The sequence below is a fragment of the Cyanistes caeruleus genome, chromosome 29, assembly GCF_971803275.1.
Source record: "Cyanistes caeruleus chromosome 29, bCyaCae1.hap1.1, whole genome shotgun sequence".
Classification (NCBI taxonomy): domain Eukaryota; kingdom Metazoa; phylum Chordata; class Aves; order Passeriformes; family Paridae; genus Cyanistes; species Cyanistes caeruleus.
In genome coordinates this window covers 1,641,883-1,658,539 of record NC_141729.1, presented here as the reverse complement: position 1 = coordinate 1,658,539, position 16,657 = coordinate 1,641,883, and the positions used below count along the sequence as shown (strand labels likewise).

At 62.6% G+C, this 16,657-nt stretch overlaps 3 protein-coding genes across 5 annotated transcripts; 1 reads left to right on the top strand and 2 right to left on the bottom strand.

Annotated features, from left to right (window-relative positions):
- Nucleotides 1–786: 786 nt before the first annotated feature.
- FGF17 (fibroblast growth factor 17) lies at nucleotides 787–5,598 on the bottom strand. The gene is made up of 5 exons (XM_086865353.1): nucleotides 5,567–5,598; nucleotides 5,398–5,434; nucleotides 3,418–3,610; nucleotides 2,040–2,146; nucleotides 787–1,200 (listed from the first exon to the last, which is right to left on the bottom strand). Exons 1-5 carry the CDS (start codon nucleotides 5,596–5,598, stop codon nucleotides 913–915), a joined length of 657 nt encoding a protein of 218 aa, XP_086721479.1. The 3' UTR covers nucleotides 787–912.
- Nucleotides 5,599–7,342: 1,744 nt separating this feature from the next.
- NPM2 (nucleophosmin/nucleoplasmin 2) lies at nucleotides 7,343–10,739 on the bottom strand. 3 transcript variants are annotated; one of them, XM_086865568.1, is made up of 10 exons: nucleotides 10,612–10,739; nucleotides 10,455–10,530; nucleotides 10,267–10,352; nucleotides 9,635–9,751; nucleotides 8,720–8,813; nucleotides 8,030–8,130; nucleotides 7,857–7,885; nucleotides 7,740–7,779; nucleotides 7,539–7,609; nucleotides 7,343–7,417 (listed from the first exon to the last, which is right to left on the bottom strand). In XM_086865568.1, exons 2-9 carry the CDS (start codon nucleotides 10,510–10,512, stop codon nucleotides 7,565–7,567), a joined length of 570 nt encoding a protein of 189 aa, XP_086721694.1. In that variant the 5' UTR covers nucleotides 10,513–10,530; nucleotides 10,612–10,739; the 3' UTR covers nucleotides 7,343–7,417; nucleotides 7,539–7,564. The 3 variants fall into 3 exon arrangements, with proteins under 3 accessions (XP_086721694.1, XP_086721695.1, XP_086721693.1); XM_086865569.1 differs by having other exon boundaries at nucleotides 7,740–7,776; XM_086865567.1 differs by lacking the exon at nucleotides 7,740–7,779.
- Nucleotides 10,740–12,043: 1,304 nt separating this feature from the next.
- On the top strand, nucleotides 12,044–15,572 carry PBDC1 (polysaccharide biosynthesis domain containing 1). Its single transcript, XM_086865566.1, has 6 exons — nucleotides 12,044–12,110; nucleotides 12,250–12,315; nucleotides 13,456–13,515; nucleotides 13,592–13,732; nucleotides 13,857–13,968; nucleotides 15,318–15,572. The coding sequence occupies exons 1-6, from the start codon at nucleotides 12,084–12,086 to the stop codon at nucleotides 15,428–15,430; spliced, it is 519 nt and encodes a 172-aa protein (XP_086721692.1). The 5' UTR covers nucleotides 12,044–12,083; the 3' UTR covers nucleotides 15,431–15,572.
- Nucleotides 15,573–16,657: the final 1,085 nt, after the last annotated feature.

Below are 16,657 nucleotides of genomic sequence, written 5' to 3'. Positions count from 1 at the left end.
GGAGGGGACACCCCAGGCCGGAGGGGACATCCTGCTCCAGAGGGGACACCCCATGGGCTCACGGCTGGCCCTGACCATCCCCAGAACCCATCCCTGGGCCCGGGGGGAGCGGGGACGTGTCTGGGGGTGGTGGCACAGGGACACCAGGGGGCTGACAAGGGGACAAAGGCACTGGGGGAGGAACGTGCATTCCACAGGCTGCTCCGGGGATTTGGGACCCCCGTGGACATCTCCAAAGGGTCTGGGTACCACGGGATGCTCCGGGGATTTGGGACCCCTCTGACCACCCCTGAGGGCATTGGACACTCCAGGATACTCCAGGATTCAGGACTCGCTGAGCACCCCTGAGCGAGTCACAAATTCCCTGGATACCCCAGGACTCCCCAGGATTCAGGACCCCCATCACATCCCACCCCCAAACCGTGCCCTCCCCACCCTGGGGGCGCTTCCAACCCAAACCATTTTTAATAAAACGAGGAAAATCCCAGCTCTGGGAACCAGGAGAGCTCCGGCTGGGCCGGGGGGAACCGAACGGGCTCCAGCTGGGCCAGGGGGGAACCAAACAGCTCTGGCCAGGCCAAGGGGACCCGAATGGGCTGTGGGGGGAACCGAACAGCTCTGGAGAGAACCGAACGGCTCCAGGGGAACTGGACAAGCTCCAGGGGAACCGAACGGCTCTGGAGAGAACCGAACGGGCTCCAGGGGAACTGGACGGGCTCCAGGGGAACCAAACGGCTCCAGGGGAACCAAACGGGCTCCAGGGGAACTGAACAGGTGCCAGGGGAACCAAATGGCTCTGGAGGAACCAAACGGGCTCCAGGGGAACTGGACGGGCTCCAGGGGAACCAAACGGGCACCGGGGGAACCTGAATGGGTGCCGGGGGAACCGAACGGCTCCAGCCAGGCCGGGGGTTACGTGCGGGGGCCGCGGGTGCGGCGGGAGCGGCGAGTGGGGGACGAGGAGCCCACGAACTCGAACTGCTTCTGCCGCTCGGCGTTGGGGAAGGGCAGCTGGCCCCGGTAGAGGCGCTTGATGAAATGGGCCTCGCGCTGGTTCTGGCGGCTGCGGGAGGCGCGGCGGGGCCGGCCCCGGCGGGTGAAGGCCATGTACCAGCCCTCGTAGCGCGCGTTCTGGAAGGCCGTGTAGTTGTTCTCCAGCACGATCTCGGTGAAGATGCAGTCCTTGCTCTTCCCGTTGGGCTGCGGGAGGAGGAGAGAGGGGGTTGGGGTAGGACTTGAGAAGGGTTGGAATGAGCCAGCCCATCTCTGGCGGCCTCCAGCCCATCTCTGGCGGCCTCCAGCCCATCTCTGGCGGCCTCCAGCCCATCTCTGGCGGCCTCCAGCCCATCTCTGGCGGCCTCCAAGAGCATCTTAGCCAGCCCCAGCTGACCCCTGGCACCCCACAGACCATCTTTGTCACCACCCCGACGCTCCTCAGCTCATCCCTGTCCCCCCCAGCCCACCCCTGCCACCCCCCAATCCCACCTTTATCACCCCAAGCCCATCTCTGCCATCCCTAGCCTGGTTCTGTCACTATCCCTGATGTCCCCAGTTCATCTCTGTCACCCCCAGCCCACCCCTGACACCCCCCAGGCCCATTTTGTCACCTCTAAAACCCATTTGTGTCACCCCAGCCCCTGTCTTGTGTCACCTCCATCCCGTTCCTGCCACTCCCTGGGTCACCTTTGTCACCATCTCTGGAACAGCCCAGCCTGCCCCTGCCACCTCCCAAAACCACCCTGATCACCCCAAAACCCGCCTTGATCACCCCCAAAACCTGCCCTGATCACCCCAAAACCCAACCTGATCACCCCAAAACCCCACCTTGATCACCCCAAAAACCAACTTGATCACCCCAAATCCATCCTCACCCCATTCCCTATGGATTCAAGCCCCGGACACCGGGAGCAGCTCCCCAGATCCTCCCCAGCAGCCTCCAGGGAGGACGAGGGAGCCCCCAGAGCCCCCGAGGGTGGGGGGATCAGCCCAGCCGGGACCCCCCAGCCGCTCCCCGGGGATTTGGGGTGTCCAGGACTCACCTTCCCGATGAGTTTCCCCCTCTTGCTCATGCAGATGTACTTCTCGCTCTCGGCGCCCTTGATGCGCACGCGGCTCCCGAAGGTGTCTGTCTCCACGATCAGCTTGGCTGCGGGGAGGGGACGTGTCCCGGGGGGCTGTGACACCCCCAGACCCAAAATCCCCCTGTTCCCATCCCCATCCCTGCTGCTTCCCTCTCCCCCCCCCCAAAAAAAGAGGGGGAAAATAAATGTGATTTCTTTGGGAAAAGCAGGAGTCGCTCCTTCCCGCGGCTCGGGGCAGCCTCAGGTTCCTTCCAAGGAAGTTTTTCCCGGGATTATTTTTGTCTCTTGGAGGAATCTGGATCCTTCTGAGACTCCTCAGGGGAAGGAAAAATTTCATTTTCCAGGGAATTTCCCTATCCGTGATGCCAAAGAGACTCAAACTGGGCGGGTGATGAAGGCACAGCCCCGGGAATTCTGCAGATTTGCCAGGAATTCAGTGGATTTGCCAGGAATTCAGTGGATTTGCCAGGAATTCAGTGGATTTGCCAGGAATTCCGTAGATTTGCCAGGAATTCCGTAGATTTGCCAGGAATTCCGTAGATTTGCCAGGAATTCCGTAGATTCGCCAGGAATTCCGTAGATTCGCCAGGAATTCCGTGGATTCGCCAGGACCAGACCAAACCCAGCACCCACCAGGCTCCTTTTCCCCATTATTCCTCCACAGCATTCCCGGCTCCAGAGCCACATGGAAATCCGGGAGCGCGGGCGGGAGAATACAGGGAAAACAATAAATTAAAATAAATAAATAATAATAAAATTAAAAATAAATATAAATAAAAAATAAAAATAAATAAAACACAAAAATAAAAATTAAAAAAAAAAATAAAAATGGGGAAAATAAAAATAAAACCGGGGGGAAAGTAAAAATAAATGGGGGGGGGGGTAAAAATAAAAATAAAAGAGGAGGGGAAAACAAAAATAAAAATAAATGCAGGGGAGAAAAATAAAAAAAACGAGGGAAAAATAAAAAACAAAAGCTGGGATCTGCCCACCAGTGATGGATATTTAGGAGGAGGATGTCGGGATCAGAGGATTTTTCTCCGGGAAAAGCTGTTTTGTCTGCAGGAAGGGATTACAAAGCACCAACCCCTAAATCTGGGAATTATAAACACCGCACAAAACCGGAGAAATCCACGATTTTGGAACTTTTGAGGTCAGAGCTGACTTTTCCCAGAGAAACAAATTTTTTTTTTATAATTTTTTTTTTTGTGTTGTTTTTCACGCGGATTTTTTAGGCGGAGCCGGAATTCCCGCATCCCTCCTAAAGAACAATTTGGGAAGAGGCGCTTCCCGGGCGATTCCCTGAGCTCCGGCCGGGGTCGGGACAGCTCCTCACCGAATTTGTTGCCGTCCTCGGCGGTGGCCGTGATCCTTTTTCCGCGGACCTGGACGTGCTTGCCGCTGGTCCGGCTGTAGAGTTGGTACTCGCGGATCTGGCGGCGGCTCAGCTGGTCCGTCATGGCCCCCTGGTCCCTCACGTACTGGTTAAAATTAGGAGACGGTTGGTTCTCCCCCTTCGTTTTCCAAGGGAAAAAATGGGATCAATTCGTTTTTTGGGATGGCGAAGAGAAGGAGAGGGTGGGAGCGGGGTGGCGGGAGGCTGCTGGAGCCTTTTTGGGAGTTTGGGGTGGGAAAAGCGAAGTTTTCCCCGGTTTCCAAGCAAAGCAGGAGTGAGGGGAAGGATTTGAGCCTCGCGCGCCCCGGGGGTGGCTCAGCGGGAATTTGGGACGCGCTGGGAAGCGGGAGCTGAGCTGGGGAAACACTCGGTGGGTCCCACACGGGGGGCGTGGAGCCCTAAATCACCCCCAAAATCCCGGGAGCTGATACCCGAAATTCCAGTAGCGGGTGCCCCAAAACCTGGGCGTCCCAAATCCGGGAGCGGGTCCCCAAAATCCGCCGGGAACGGGTGCCTGAAATCCCCCAGGAGCAGGATACCCCAAATCCCCGGAGCTGATATCCGAAATGCCGGGAGAGGATGCCCCAAATCCCCCGGGAGCTGGATACCCCAAATCCCGGGTCCCCCAAATCCCGGGAGCGATGCTCCGAATCCGGGGAGCTGATACCCGAAATTCCAGGAGCGGGTGCCCCAAATCCCCCGGAGCTGGATACCCCAAATTCCCCCGGGAGCTGGATACCCCAAATCCCGGGTCCCCCAAATCCCGGGAGCGGAGCCACCCGCTCCCAACCCACCCTGGGAATGGGATAAACGCTCCTGGGATCCCGGAACGGCTCCGTGGCTTTTCCTAAATGCGGGATATTTGGGGGGGAAAGCGGAGCTTCTTTAGGGCGGGTGAGGAGGGGGATGTGGGGTCCCCGCTCCCAGCTCCAACCAGAACATCCCAGGGGAAAACTCGGCTCAATCCCGGTGCAAGGGGCGTTTGTGGCAGCACCTGCGGGACCCCAAAAGCAGCCCTGAAGGAGCTGAGACCCAGGGGTGCCATCTCCTGCTGGGAGAGGGGCACATTCGGGGTCCCCACTGCCGCTTTGGGGTGCGCGGTGTCACCTCGGGGGGGTCAGGACCTGCCTCCCGCATTCCCAGGATGCGGAATCTGGGAATTCCCAGAGGTTCTCCAGCCCTGGGAGGGTGGGGGGCAGTGCCCGACCCCCCAAATCCTTCCCCAGCACCTTCGTGCGCTGCCGGGATCTGCTGTAAAGCCTTTGGAGTCGGTGAGATGGGATTGGGGGGGCCCCTCTCCATCAAAGGCGCTTCCCTTCCCTTCCTGTCTCATTTTCAAAGAAATAAAAGCGTTTACCTTGGGAAGGAGGAAAAACAAAAAAAGAGAGGAGGAAAAAGGAGAAGAAAGGTCCCGAGGATGTTTTAATGGCGCGGGGGCCGCAGCCCCGGGGGTTTTGTTCGGGCGCTGGAGCAGAGGGTGCTGATATGGAACAGTGGATTTTAAAAGCTGCCGCTTTTCTAAAGCTCACCAAAAAAAAAAAAAAAGGGTGTGAGCAGCCCCCAGAGGGTGTGGGGGAGAGGGGAGGGGGTGTCGAACCTCGCACCCCCCCGCCAGGAGCGGCCGGACCCCGTTAACCCCCTCGGGGCGAGCCCAGGGGCTCCGGGAATTCCTCCCTGGCCGGGCCGGGCTCCGTGCCAGCCTCACCCGCACCCTCCGGAGGGGCCGGGGGGCGGCCAGCACTGACCCCCCCTCCGGACGGGACACGGCCCCCCTGGCACCATCCCTGCCCGGAGCCACTCGGGATGGGACCCCCGGGTACCCCCCCAACTCCCGGGGTACCCCCCAAAGCCAAGGGGCGGCTCTGGGGTCACCACGGCCGCCTTCGCCCACCCCGGGGTCAGCAGAGCCCCTGCACCTACCTGGGTCTGACAGGAGAACATGAGCAGCTGGAAACATCTGCGGGAAAAAGGGAAAAACCGGGAAGTTTCGGTGGGAGCCGGGCGGTTCCTGCTCCCCCCCAACCCCGGGAGAAAACCGGGAATAACCCGGGGAGAGCCCCGGGAACGGCAGCGGGAGCTCGGGGCTTACATGGAGAGGTTCTGCAGGGTGAGGGGCTGCATGGCGCTGCCCGAAGCCCCCCGGGCAGCGCTGGGAACTCTCCCGTCGCCTCCTTCCCGGGACGAGCGGGTGAATCCCGGGGTGCTCCGAGCCCACGTGCGATGCCCAAAGCTCCGCAGCAGCGACGGCTCATGGGGGAGGCAGCGGAGCCGGGGGGCTTCTCCTCCTCCTCTTCTTCGTCCTGCGGCCCTGGGGGCTGCGTGTTCTACACCCGGGGGACATCCAGCGCCGTCCTGTCCCCTGCGCCCCCTCCCCATCAGCCCCCCGTGCTGGGCCCGGTGCCCCCGGGCAGGGCGGTGCCCGCAGCCCCCCGCCCCACGGAGCCCCGGCCGTGCCCGGAGGGGGACCCGGGATGCGGGGGCGGCTCTTAAAGGTGGGAGAGCCCCGCAGGGAGGGGCCGGGCCGGGCCGGGCGGAGATGGGGCAGGAGGAGGGGACGGGGGAGGTGGGCTCGGCTTTGGGTGTTCCCCCCCCAGCCCGCCCCAACCCTCGGGCACGCGGTGAGGGTGCCAGGCCTGGGGACAGAGGGGTTTTTGTCACCTGCCCGTCACCAGGTGCCAGCACAGCCCTGGGCTGAGACAGGAGGGGCTCGGCCGCTGCTGCAGCGCTGGGGGGGCTCCGGGGACCCCCTCCCCTGGCAGGGCCGCGGGGGGAGGCCGGGGATCCCCCCCAGGAACCGTTTGCTGCTCCAGAGAGGTGCGAAATGCCTGATAAAGCCCCCGGCAGGGAGCGGGGGGACCCCCGCGGGGGGCAAACACCCCTGGGGGGGTCCCCGCGGGACAGAGAGGGGGGTCCGTTCACAGCTCACCTGCCCCTGCGCTCGTGCCTCAGTTTCCCTCTCGGTGCAAGGTGGGGGAGGTCAGGCAGGAGGGGGAGCAGCAGGGAGCCCACCCCCCATCCGCAGGAGGGTGAGGGGTCCGATTCCATAAAAACAACCCAAATTATCCCCCCCCTCTCCGCCCAACCTCACTTTGCTGCCCCCCAAAACCACAAAATGGGGCCGCGCCCGTTCTGGGAGCCCCTCTCGGCCCGGACCCCCAGACCCCGGGGGATGATGGATGGACCCCCCCAGCACCCCCGGGCCGCGCCCCCGCCTCGGGGCCGGGAGCTGCGGGCACATCCCGGGGGGCACGGGCAGCCCCTGGGGGTGGGCACGGGCTGGAGCGGCAGCGCTGCCGTGGGGCAGGAACGGCCCCGGGGCCCCCGGACCCACCGGGGCGGCTCCCAGCCCCAGCCCGGGGTGCGGAGGGGGTTAATCCCCCCAAAATACCCCAGCCCGGGGTGCGGAGGGGGTTAATCCCCCCCCCCAAATACCCCAGCCCGGGGTGCGGAGGGGGTTAACCCCCCCAAATACCCCAGCCCGGGGTGCGGAGGGGGTTAACCCCCCCAAATACCCCAGCCCGGGGTGCGGAGGGGGTTAACCCCCCCAAATACCCCAGCCCGGGGCGGGAACGGGATTAACTCCCCCACCGCCCCATGGCTGCCCCACAGCCGGGACAGCCCTGGAGAGGGGTTCGGGTCCTCTCTGTGACACTCGGGGGGCTCCGGGGCCCCCCCACATCCCGGTGCCGGGTCAGCGGGATTCGATCCTGTCCCTGCTGCTCCCCCGATCCCCCCCCTCCGTGCCCTTCTCACGCACCCCACGGCCGGGGGGCAGCGCTGGCCCCCCCAAATCCAGGGCAGCAGCTCCAGCCGGGGTGGGGGGTGCCCCCAAATCCCCCCCGGCAGCAGCGCGGGGAGCCAGGAGTGCAAAATGTGCTTTATTTGGGAACCACACCACCACCACCACCGGCTGCTGCTGCTGCTCCAGCCTCGGCCGCACCTGGAAGGGAAGGAGGGAAAAATGGGATTTACCCGCAGGGAAGGCCTGGAGAACCCGCGGTGGGGACGGAGCCGCCCCCCAGGGCTCTCCGAGCTCCGGGATTGCTCATGCCAATGCTCACCTGGCCCGGTTCCGATGGAATTCCCATTATTTCTTCGGTGCTGCTTTCCTTCCCCGGCCGGCCCCGCGCCCCTGCGAGAAAGGGGAGGCTGAAGGTGGGGAGGGGGCCCCAAAACCGCGCTTCTCCCCCATTTTTGGGTCCTTGTCCCCGGCCAGGAGCTCCCTGGGATAATCCCAGGGGATAACGGGGGGCAGCTCCTACCTTGGGGGGAAGGGGATCCTCACGGGCCAGGCTGTTCCTGCTGGGGGGAGAAGGGGAGCGTTGGGATTGGGGTCCCGGCCCTGGGGGATCCCCCCGCTCCAGGATTTCCATACTCACAGCTCATCCTCCTTTTCCAGCTTCCTTTTCTACGGGAGAGAGACGGAGATGGAGGATGAGGACTCTTCCTCCCCGAGGGATGAAGGCCATGGCTCATCCCCTTGGAGAGGAATTTGGGGTGCCTGCCCCCCTTCCCCGTGCCACAGGGACCCCAAAACCCCTCCGGTGCTGACCTTGGCAGCGCCGCCTTTCCGGGCACTCGAGGCCTTGGGGGGCTTCTCGGGGGTCTCCTCTACTATTTCCTCTTCCTCATCCTCCGAGCTGAAGTTTGTCACTGCGGGAGAGCCCGGCTGAGCCCCCGGACCTCGGGGACACCCGAGGGGGAACGGGGAGACTCACAGGACACTCGGGGGAGGGTTGGGGACACTCGGGGGACACTCGAAGAGGGACAGGGGACACTCAGGGGAGACTCACAGGACACTCGGGGGAGGGTTGGGGACACTCGGGGGACACTCAGGGGACACCCGAGGAGGGACAGGGACACTCGGGGGAGACTCACAGGACACTCGGGGGAGGGTTGGGGACACTCGGGGGACACTCAGGGGACACCCGAGGAGGGACAGGGACACTCGGGGGAGACTCACAGGACACTCGGGGGGGGTTGGGGACACTCAGGGGACACCCGAGGGGAGTTGGGGACACCCGATGAGGGACAGGGACCCTCAGGGGACACCCAAGGAAGGACAGGGACACTCAGGGGACACCCGAGGGGAGTTGGGGACACGCAGGGGACACCCGAGGGGAGTTGGGGACACCCGATGAGGGACAATGACCCTCAGGGGACACCCAAGGAAGGACAGGGACACTCAGGGGACGCTCACGGGACACCCGAGGGGAGTTGGGGACACTCAGGGGACACTCACGGGACACGTGCTGGCCGCTGACATAGACGGGACCGGAGCCGCTTCGCAGCCGGAAAGTCACGGGTGGGGTCAGTTCCACTCCCGCCAGCGTGGCCTGGAAAACGGGAATGGAAACAATTCCCGACCGTTCCCGGAGCGGGAGCAGCCCCCGGGCCGAGCACCGGGCACTCACCGGGCACTCACCGCGGGCAGCACCGGGCACCCACCGGGCACTCACCGCGGGCAGCGCCGGGCACTCACCGGGCACTCACTGCGGGCACTCACCGGGCACCCACCGCGGGCACTCACCGCGGGCACTCACCGCGGGCACCGGGCACTCACCGCGGGCAGCACCGGGCACTCACCGTGGGCAGCACCGGGCACCCACCGCGGGCACTCACCGCGGGCACCGGGCACTCACCGTGGGCAGCACCGGGCACTCACCGCGGGCACTCACCGCGGGCACCGGGCACTCACCGTGGGCAGCACCGGGCACTCACCGCAGGCACCGGGCACTCACCGTGGGCAGCACCGGGCACTCACCGCGGGCAGCACCGGGCACCGGGCACTCACCGTGGGCAGCACCGGGCACTCACCGTGGGCAGCACCGGGCACCGGGCACTCACCGTGGGCAGCACCGGGCACCGGGCACTCACCGTGGGCACTCACCGGGCACCGGGCACTCACCGCGGGCACCGGGCACTCACCGCGGGCACCGGGCACTCACCGCGGGCACCGGGCACTCACCGCGGGCAGCGCCGGGCACCCACCGCGGGCAGCGCCGGGCACCGGGCACTCACCGTGGGCAGCGCCGGGCACCGGGCACTCACCGCGGGCAGCGCCGGGCACCGGGCACTCACCGCGGGCAGCGCCGGGCACTCACCGTGGGTAGCGCCGGGCACCGGGCACTCACCGCGGGCAGCACCGGGCACTCACCGTGGGCAGCACCGACGGCTTCAGCGTGGCCAGGGGCACCGGGGTGCGGCCGCCGCCGTCCTCGGTCAGCACCTCCACCACATGGAACTCATCCCGCGCCGTCTCCCCCAGGCAGATCTGGGCGCGGGGGAAAGGCAGGAAATCCTCTCAGGAGCCGCACAAAATCCAGCTGCTCCTCCAGCACCCCCCGCTTTTGGGGATTTATTAGGGGGGGACTTTTTGGGGGTTTATTTTTGGGTTTTTTTGCAATTTTTTTTTTATTTTTGGGGGTTATTTTTTTATTTTTCGGAGATTTTTTTTTGTTTCTTTGTTTTGTTTTTAGTTGGGGGGATCTTTTTGGGGCTGAGGGCATCGCCCTGAGCATCCAGCACAGGGAATGCACAGGAATTCATCCCGGGGATGGAGATAGGTTTGGATTTTTGGGAGGAATTTTGGGATTTTTTTGGGGTTTTTTTGGGGGGTCTTTTGGGATTTTTTTGGGGAGGGTTTTTGGGGTTTTTTTGGGGGGTCTTTTGGGATTTTTTGGGGAGGGTTTTTTTGGGGGGTCTTTTGGGATTTTTTGGGGAGGGTTTTTGGGGTTTTTTTGGGGGGTCTTTTGGGATTTTTTGGGGAGGGTTTTTGGGGTGACGCACCGTGCGCAGCACCAGCTGCTGCTCGCAGCGCCAGTCCTCGGGCACCTGGAAGGTGAAGGAGCTCCGGCCGCTGCTCAGCTCGCACCCTGCGGGGACAGGAGGGGACAGGAGGGGACACAGCGGTGCCGGGGGGTCCCGGGGGGCACCCCCAGGCTTTGGGGAGGGGGTTTGGGGCCGGGGGCACTCACCCCAAAGGATGGACACGGCTCTCTCGCAGCTGCTGTCGGTGCTGTCCGTCAGGGACATGGCTGGGGGTGGCACTGCCTGGGGGGGACACCAACAACTGTGGGACCCCCCCCTTAACCCACAGCACCCCCAAAGCTCCCCCGGCCCCAAAACACTCACACAGAGCAAAGCCTCAAATCTCAGCCCGAGGGGACCCCGCAGACAGCGGGGCCGCCCCACAGCGGGCGCTTATAGGGCACAGCGGCCCCGCCCTCCCCATTGCCAATTAACGGCAGCCGCGCTGTTAATTAGCTAATTACCCGCTCAGGTGGGGGTGCTAACGAGGGCGGGAGTCCCTGTCACCCCCCCCCCCCCCCCCCGACGTGTCACAGGTGCGGTGACATCCCTGGGGACCGCACCCCGCGCCGTGGGTGTCCCCCCCCCGTGTCCCCTGACATCGCCCGTGTCCCCCCGTGTCACCCCCGTGTCCCTCCGTGTCACCCCCGTGTCCCCTGACATCACCCGTGTCCCCTCAGATCGCCCGTGTCCCCCCGTGTCACCCCCGTGTCCCTCCGTGTCACCCCCGTGTCCCCTGACATCACCCGTGTCCCTGTGCCTCGCGTGTCCCCCCGTGTCCCCTCACATCGCCCGTGTCCCCCCGGGTTGTCCCGTGTCCCTCCATGTCCCCCCGTGTCCCCTGACATCGCCCGTGTCCCCGTGCCTCGCGTGTCCCCCCGGGTTGTCCCTCCGTGTTCCCCCGTGTCACCCCTGTGTCCCTCCGTGTCCCCGGGTCCTGCATGTCCCCTCGTGTCCCCGCGATCCCCGTGACCCCCTCGTGTCCCCCCGCCCCACATATCCGCTCTGTCCCCATGTCCCACCCGTGTCCCCCTTGATCTCAACGTGTCCCTGCCATGTCCCCACTCTGTCCCCTGTGTCCCCCCTGTGTCCCCCCAATCCCCCCCAATCCCCCCTGTGCCCCCCAATCCCCCCCAATCCCCCCCGTGCCCCCCCAATCCCCCCTGTGCCCCCCCAATCCCCCCCAATCCCCCCTGTGCCCCCCCAATCCCCCCTGTGCCCCCCCTGTGCCCCCCAATCCCCCCTGTGCCCCCCAATCCCCCCTGTGCCCCCCAATCCCCCCTGTGCCCCCCCTGTGCCCCCCAATCCCCCCCAATCCCCCCTGTGCCCCCCCAATCCCCCCTGTGCCCCCCCTGTGCCCCCCCAATCCCCCCCAATCCCCCCTGTGCCCCCCCAATCCCCCCTGTGCCCCCCCTGTGCCCCCCAATCCCCCCCGTGCCCCCCCAATCCCCCCCAATCCCTCCTGTGCCCCCCCAATCCCCCCCAATCCCCCCTGTGCCCCCCCTGTGCCCCCCCAATCCCCCCCAATCCCCCCTGTGCCCCCCCAATCCCCCCTGTGCCCCCCCTGTGCCCCCCAATCCCCCCCGTGCCCCCCTGTGCCCCCCCAATCCCCCCTGTGCCCCCCCAATCCCCCCTGTGCCCCCCCTGTGCCCCCCAATCCCCCCCGTGCCCCCCCTGTGCCCCCCAATCCCCCCCGTGCCCCCCCAATCCCCCCCAATCCCCCCTGTGTCCCCCCCGTGCCCCCCCCGTCCCCCCCCGTTCCCGTGGGCGGAGCCTCCGCTCCTCTTCCGGCAGCGATGGCGGCGGCGGGGCTGGCGGGGCTGGTGAGCCGGGGGGCTCTGGGGGGCTCTGGGGAGCTCTGGGGGGTCATGGGGGGCTTTGGGGGGCTCTGGGGGACCCTGGGGGTCTCTGTGGGACCCTGGGCCCGTGTCCCCCGCTGTCACAGCCCCGTGTCCCCCGCAGGGCCCCGGTGAGGCCGCGGCGGCCGCTCAGGCGCTGGCGCTGCCCGCGGAGGCGTTCGGCAACGACGTGAGGGGAACTGAGGGGATTGGGGGGGATTGGGTGGGACTGGGGGGGACTGGGGAGAACTGGGGGGATTGGGGGGGATTGGGGGAACTGGGGGACTGGGGGGGACTGGGGGGGATTGGGGGGGACTGGGGGACTGGGGAACGGGGGGGATTGGGGGGACTGGGGGGACTGGGGGGGATTGGGGGGGACTGGGGGGGACTGGGGGGGATTGGGGGAACTGGGGGGATTGGGGGAACTGGGGAACTGGGGGGGACTGGGGGGGATTGGGGGGGACTGGGGGACTGGGGGGGATTGGGGGAACTGGGGGGGACTGGGGAAACTGGGGGGGATTGGGGGAACTGGGGGGGACTGGGGAGGAACTGGGGGGGACTGGGGAACTGGGGGGGATTGGGGAATTGGGGAGGATTGGGGGGGGAGACTGGGGGAACTTGGGGGGGATTGGAAGATTTGGGAGCCTTACTGGGAGGGGGTCCCAGATTTTGGGGTTCCTGCCCTGGGGGTCCCTGTCCTCACGAGGGGTGGTCCCAAATTTGAGGGGTTTCAGTTTTTGGGGTCCCTGCCCTGGGAAGGGGTCCCAGTTTTGGGGGTCCCTGTCCATAGAGGAGGTTCCCTGTCCTGGGGGGGGGGGGTCCCAGCTTTGGGGGTCCCTGTCCTGGGGGGGTCCCAGCTTTGGGGGTCCCATTTTGGAGTTCACAGAGCTGAGGGGTCCCAGCTTTGGGGGATCCCCGTCCTCAGGGGGGACATCCCAGTCCTGGGAGGGGTTTTTGGGGGGTTCCCCCAATCCAGGATGATCCCAATCATTGGCGGGGGTCCCGGTTTTGGGGGGGTCTCAGTCCCAGTTTTGGGGGGGTCTCAGTCCCAGTTTTAGGGGGTCTCAGTCCCGGTTTTAGGGGGGGTCTCAGTCCCGGTTTTAGGGGGTCTCAGTCCTGGTTTTGGGGGGTCTGAGAGGAGGAGAAGAACCCCAAAAGGAAGAAAATCCCCCAGAATGAGAAGAGAGGAACCCCAAGGGGAAGGAAAACCCCATGAAAGTGGGGAGAAAACCCCCAAAAAGGGGGAGAGGGTCCCCACAACGGGAAGAGGGACCCCCGGAGGGGACGTTTGTCCCCAGGGGTGTCACAGCTGTCCCCGCTCCGTGTCCAGCCCCGCCTGGAGCTGGCCTGGGCCATCAAGGCTCACCAGCACGCCCAGGTCTACTTCAACGTGAGTCTGGGGTATCCTGGGGGGTTTTGGGGGGTTTTTGGGGGGGTCCCAGCTCATCCTTGGCCTCCCCGTGCAGCTCATCTCCTCCGTGGACCCCAAATTCCTCAACCTGACCAAGGTGGACGACCGGATTTACGAGGAATTCCGCCGGAGCTTCCGGGACCTGCGCGTCGACCTGCTGGACCCCGAGGAGCTCAAGTCAGAGCCGGCCAAGGCGGTGGGTGGGAGTCTGGGGGGAGTTTGGGGGGTCCCCCCATTTTCCTGGGGGTTTTTTGGGGTGTCCTGGGGTTTTTTGGGGCACTGAGGGTGGTTTTAACCCCTTCATTCCCTCCCCTGCCCAGAAGTGGCGCCCGTTCTGTCTCCGCTTCGAGGGGGTGGTGGAGGATTTCAACTACGGAACGCTGCTGCGCCTGGATTCCCGCCGGGAATACACCGAGGAAAACACCATTTTCGGTGGGAAAAACACCGGTTTTGGTGGGAAAAACACCATTTTCAGTGGGAAAAACACCATTTTCGATGGGAAAAACACTGTTTTTGGTGGGAAAAACACCAGTTTCGATGGGAAAACACCATTTTCGGTGGGAAAAACACCATTTTCGGTGGGAAAAACACCATTTTCGGTGGGAAAAACACCGGTTTTGGTGGGAAAAACACCATTTTCAGTGGGAAAAACACCATTTTCAGTGGGAAAAACACCATTTTCGGTGGGAAAAACACCATTTTTGGTGGGAAAAACACTGTTTTTGGTGGGAAAAACACCATTTTTGGTGGGAAAAACACCATTTTCGGTGGGAAAAACACCATTTTCGGTGGGAAAAACTGTTTTTGGTGGGAAAAACACCATTTTTGGTGGGAAAAACACCAGTTTCGATGGGAAAAACACTGTTTTTGGTGGGAAAAACACTGGTTTCGGTGGGAAAACACCATTTTTGGTGGGAAAAACCAGCATTTTCAGTGGGAAAAACACAGTTTTTGGTGGGAAAACAGCATTTTCAGTGGGAAAAGCACCATTTTTGGTGGAAAACCACTTTTTATTGGGAAAAACCCACGATTTTTCTTGGGAAAACATCATTTTTGGTGGGAAAAACACTGTTTTCAATGGGGAAACACTATTTTTGGTGGGAAAAAACACTGTCTTGGTGGGAAAAATCAGCATTTTTGGTGGGAAAACACAATTTTTGTTGGGAAACGCCATTTTCAGTAGGAAAACACCGTGTTTGGTGGGAAAAACACCATTTTTGGTGGAAAAACTTTATTGTGAAAACAATAATTTTTTTTTATTGGGAAAACATCATTTTTGGTGGGAGAAAACACTGTTTTGGTGGGAAAACACTATTTTTGGTGAGAAAAACACCATTTTCAGTGGGAAAACACCATGTTTGGTGGGGAAAACCACCATTTTCAGTGGGAAAAGCCAGCATTTTTGTTGGGAAATCATCATTTTCGCTGGGAAAAATACTGTTTTTGGTGAGAAAAAGCACCATTTTTGGTGGGAAAACCCCATTTTTGGTGGGAAAAGCCAGCATTTTCAGTGGGAAAACACCATTTTTGTTGGGGAAAAAGCACAATTTTTGTTGGGAAAACATCATTTTTGGTGGGAAAACCCCATTTTTGGTGGGAAAACCCCATTTTCAGCGGGAAAACACTGTTTTTGGTGGGAAAAGTCTGGTTTTGGTGGGGAAAAAAACCCCATTTTTTGTGGGAAAACCCCATTTTCAGTGGGAAATGGGGTGCAGGGAGCTGGGGGGGACCCCAGTCCCACAGATCCGCCCTGGAGCTGATCCCTCTCCCCCTTTTTTCAGCCACCAGGATCCAATTCTTCGCCATCGAGATCGCCCGGAACAGGGAAGGCTGCAACGACGCCGTTTTCCGCAGGGAAAACCGGGATAAAGATCAGGAATTTGGGACAGGATGAGGGGGGCAGGAACCCCCAGCCTGGATTTTTGGGGGGCAGGAGCCCCCAGCCCCGCTCCAGGATCATTCCCAGGGTTTGGGAAAGCTCTGGAAGTTCGGAGGGGCTGCGGCTCCTCCTGCTGTAAATAAATATTTTAAAATAATCCCAGTGCTGGTGTTGGGATCCCCCTTGGAAAATCCCAAATCCCTGTTTGGGGGTCCCTTCCCTGGCAGGTGTTGGGGGGGTCCTTCCCTAAAATGGGGGAGGAATTTTGGGAATTTGGGCCAAATCCAGGTGGGTTTGGGTCGGGGCTCGAGGGTCCCCCCGAATGAAACTTTGGGATTTTGGGGATTTTTGGGATTTTCCCTGTGGGAAAGGGCTGGGGGTGCTGGGGTGAGGAGGGAGAGCTCACGGGGGTTTTGGGGTGCCGGGGGAAATGTTGGGAATTCTGGGCAAGAGCTCAGGGGGAGATCTTGGAATTGGGAGAGAAATCCAAATTCTTGGGGAGAACTTGGTTTAGGGGGAGATCCTGGGGTGCTGGGGGAGATCTTGGGGTGCTGAGGGAGATCTTGGGGTGCTGGGGGAGATCTTGGGGTGCTGGGGGGAAGATTTGGGGTGCTGAGGGAGATCTTGGGGTGCTGAGGGAAGATTTGGGGTGCTGGGGGAGATCTTGGGGTGCTGGGGGAGATCTTGGGGTGCTGGGGGAAGATTTGGGGTGCTGAGGGAAGATTTGGGGTGCTGGGGGAACTCTCAGGGTTCTGGGGGGACTCTCGGGGTCCTGGGATGAAGCTCAGGGTGCAGGGGTGATGCTGGGGGCTCTGGGGACACTCTTGGGGTGCAGAGGTGGCTCTGGGGTGACTCTGGGGACACTCTTGGGGTGCAGAGGTGGCTCTGGGGTGACTCTCAGGGCTCTGGGGTGTCTCAGGACTGGGGGCACTCCCGGGTGAGTCTGGGGGCTCTTGGGGCTCTGGGGTGACTGTTGGGGTACAGGGGGGCTCGGGGGAGCTCAGGTGAATTTTGGGGCTCCAGGTGACTCTCAGGTGAATTTTGGGGCTCTGGGATGAATTTCAGGGCTCTCAGGTGACTCCAGGATTAATTTTGGGGCTCTGTGGTCCGTTTTGGGGCTCCAGGATGAATTCTGGGGATGCAGGGTGACTCTGGTGTGAATTCTGGGGCTCCAGGATGAATTTTGGGGCTCTCAGGTGCATTTTGGACTTCCAGGATGAATTTTGGGGCTCCAGGATGGAT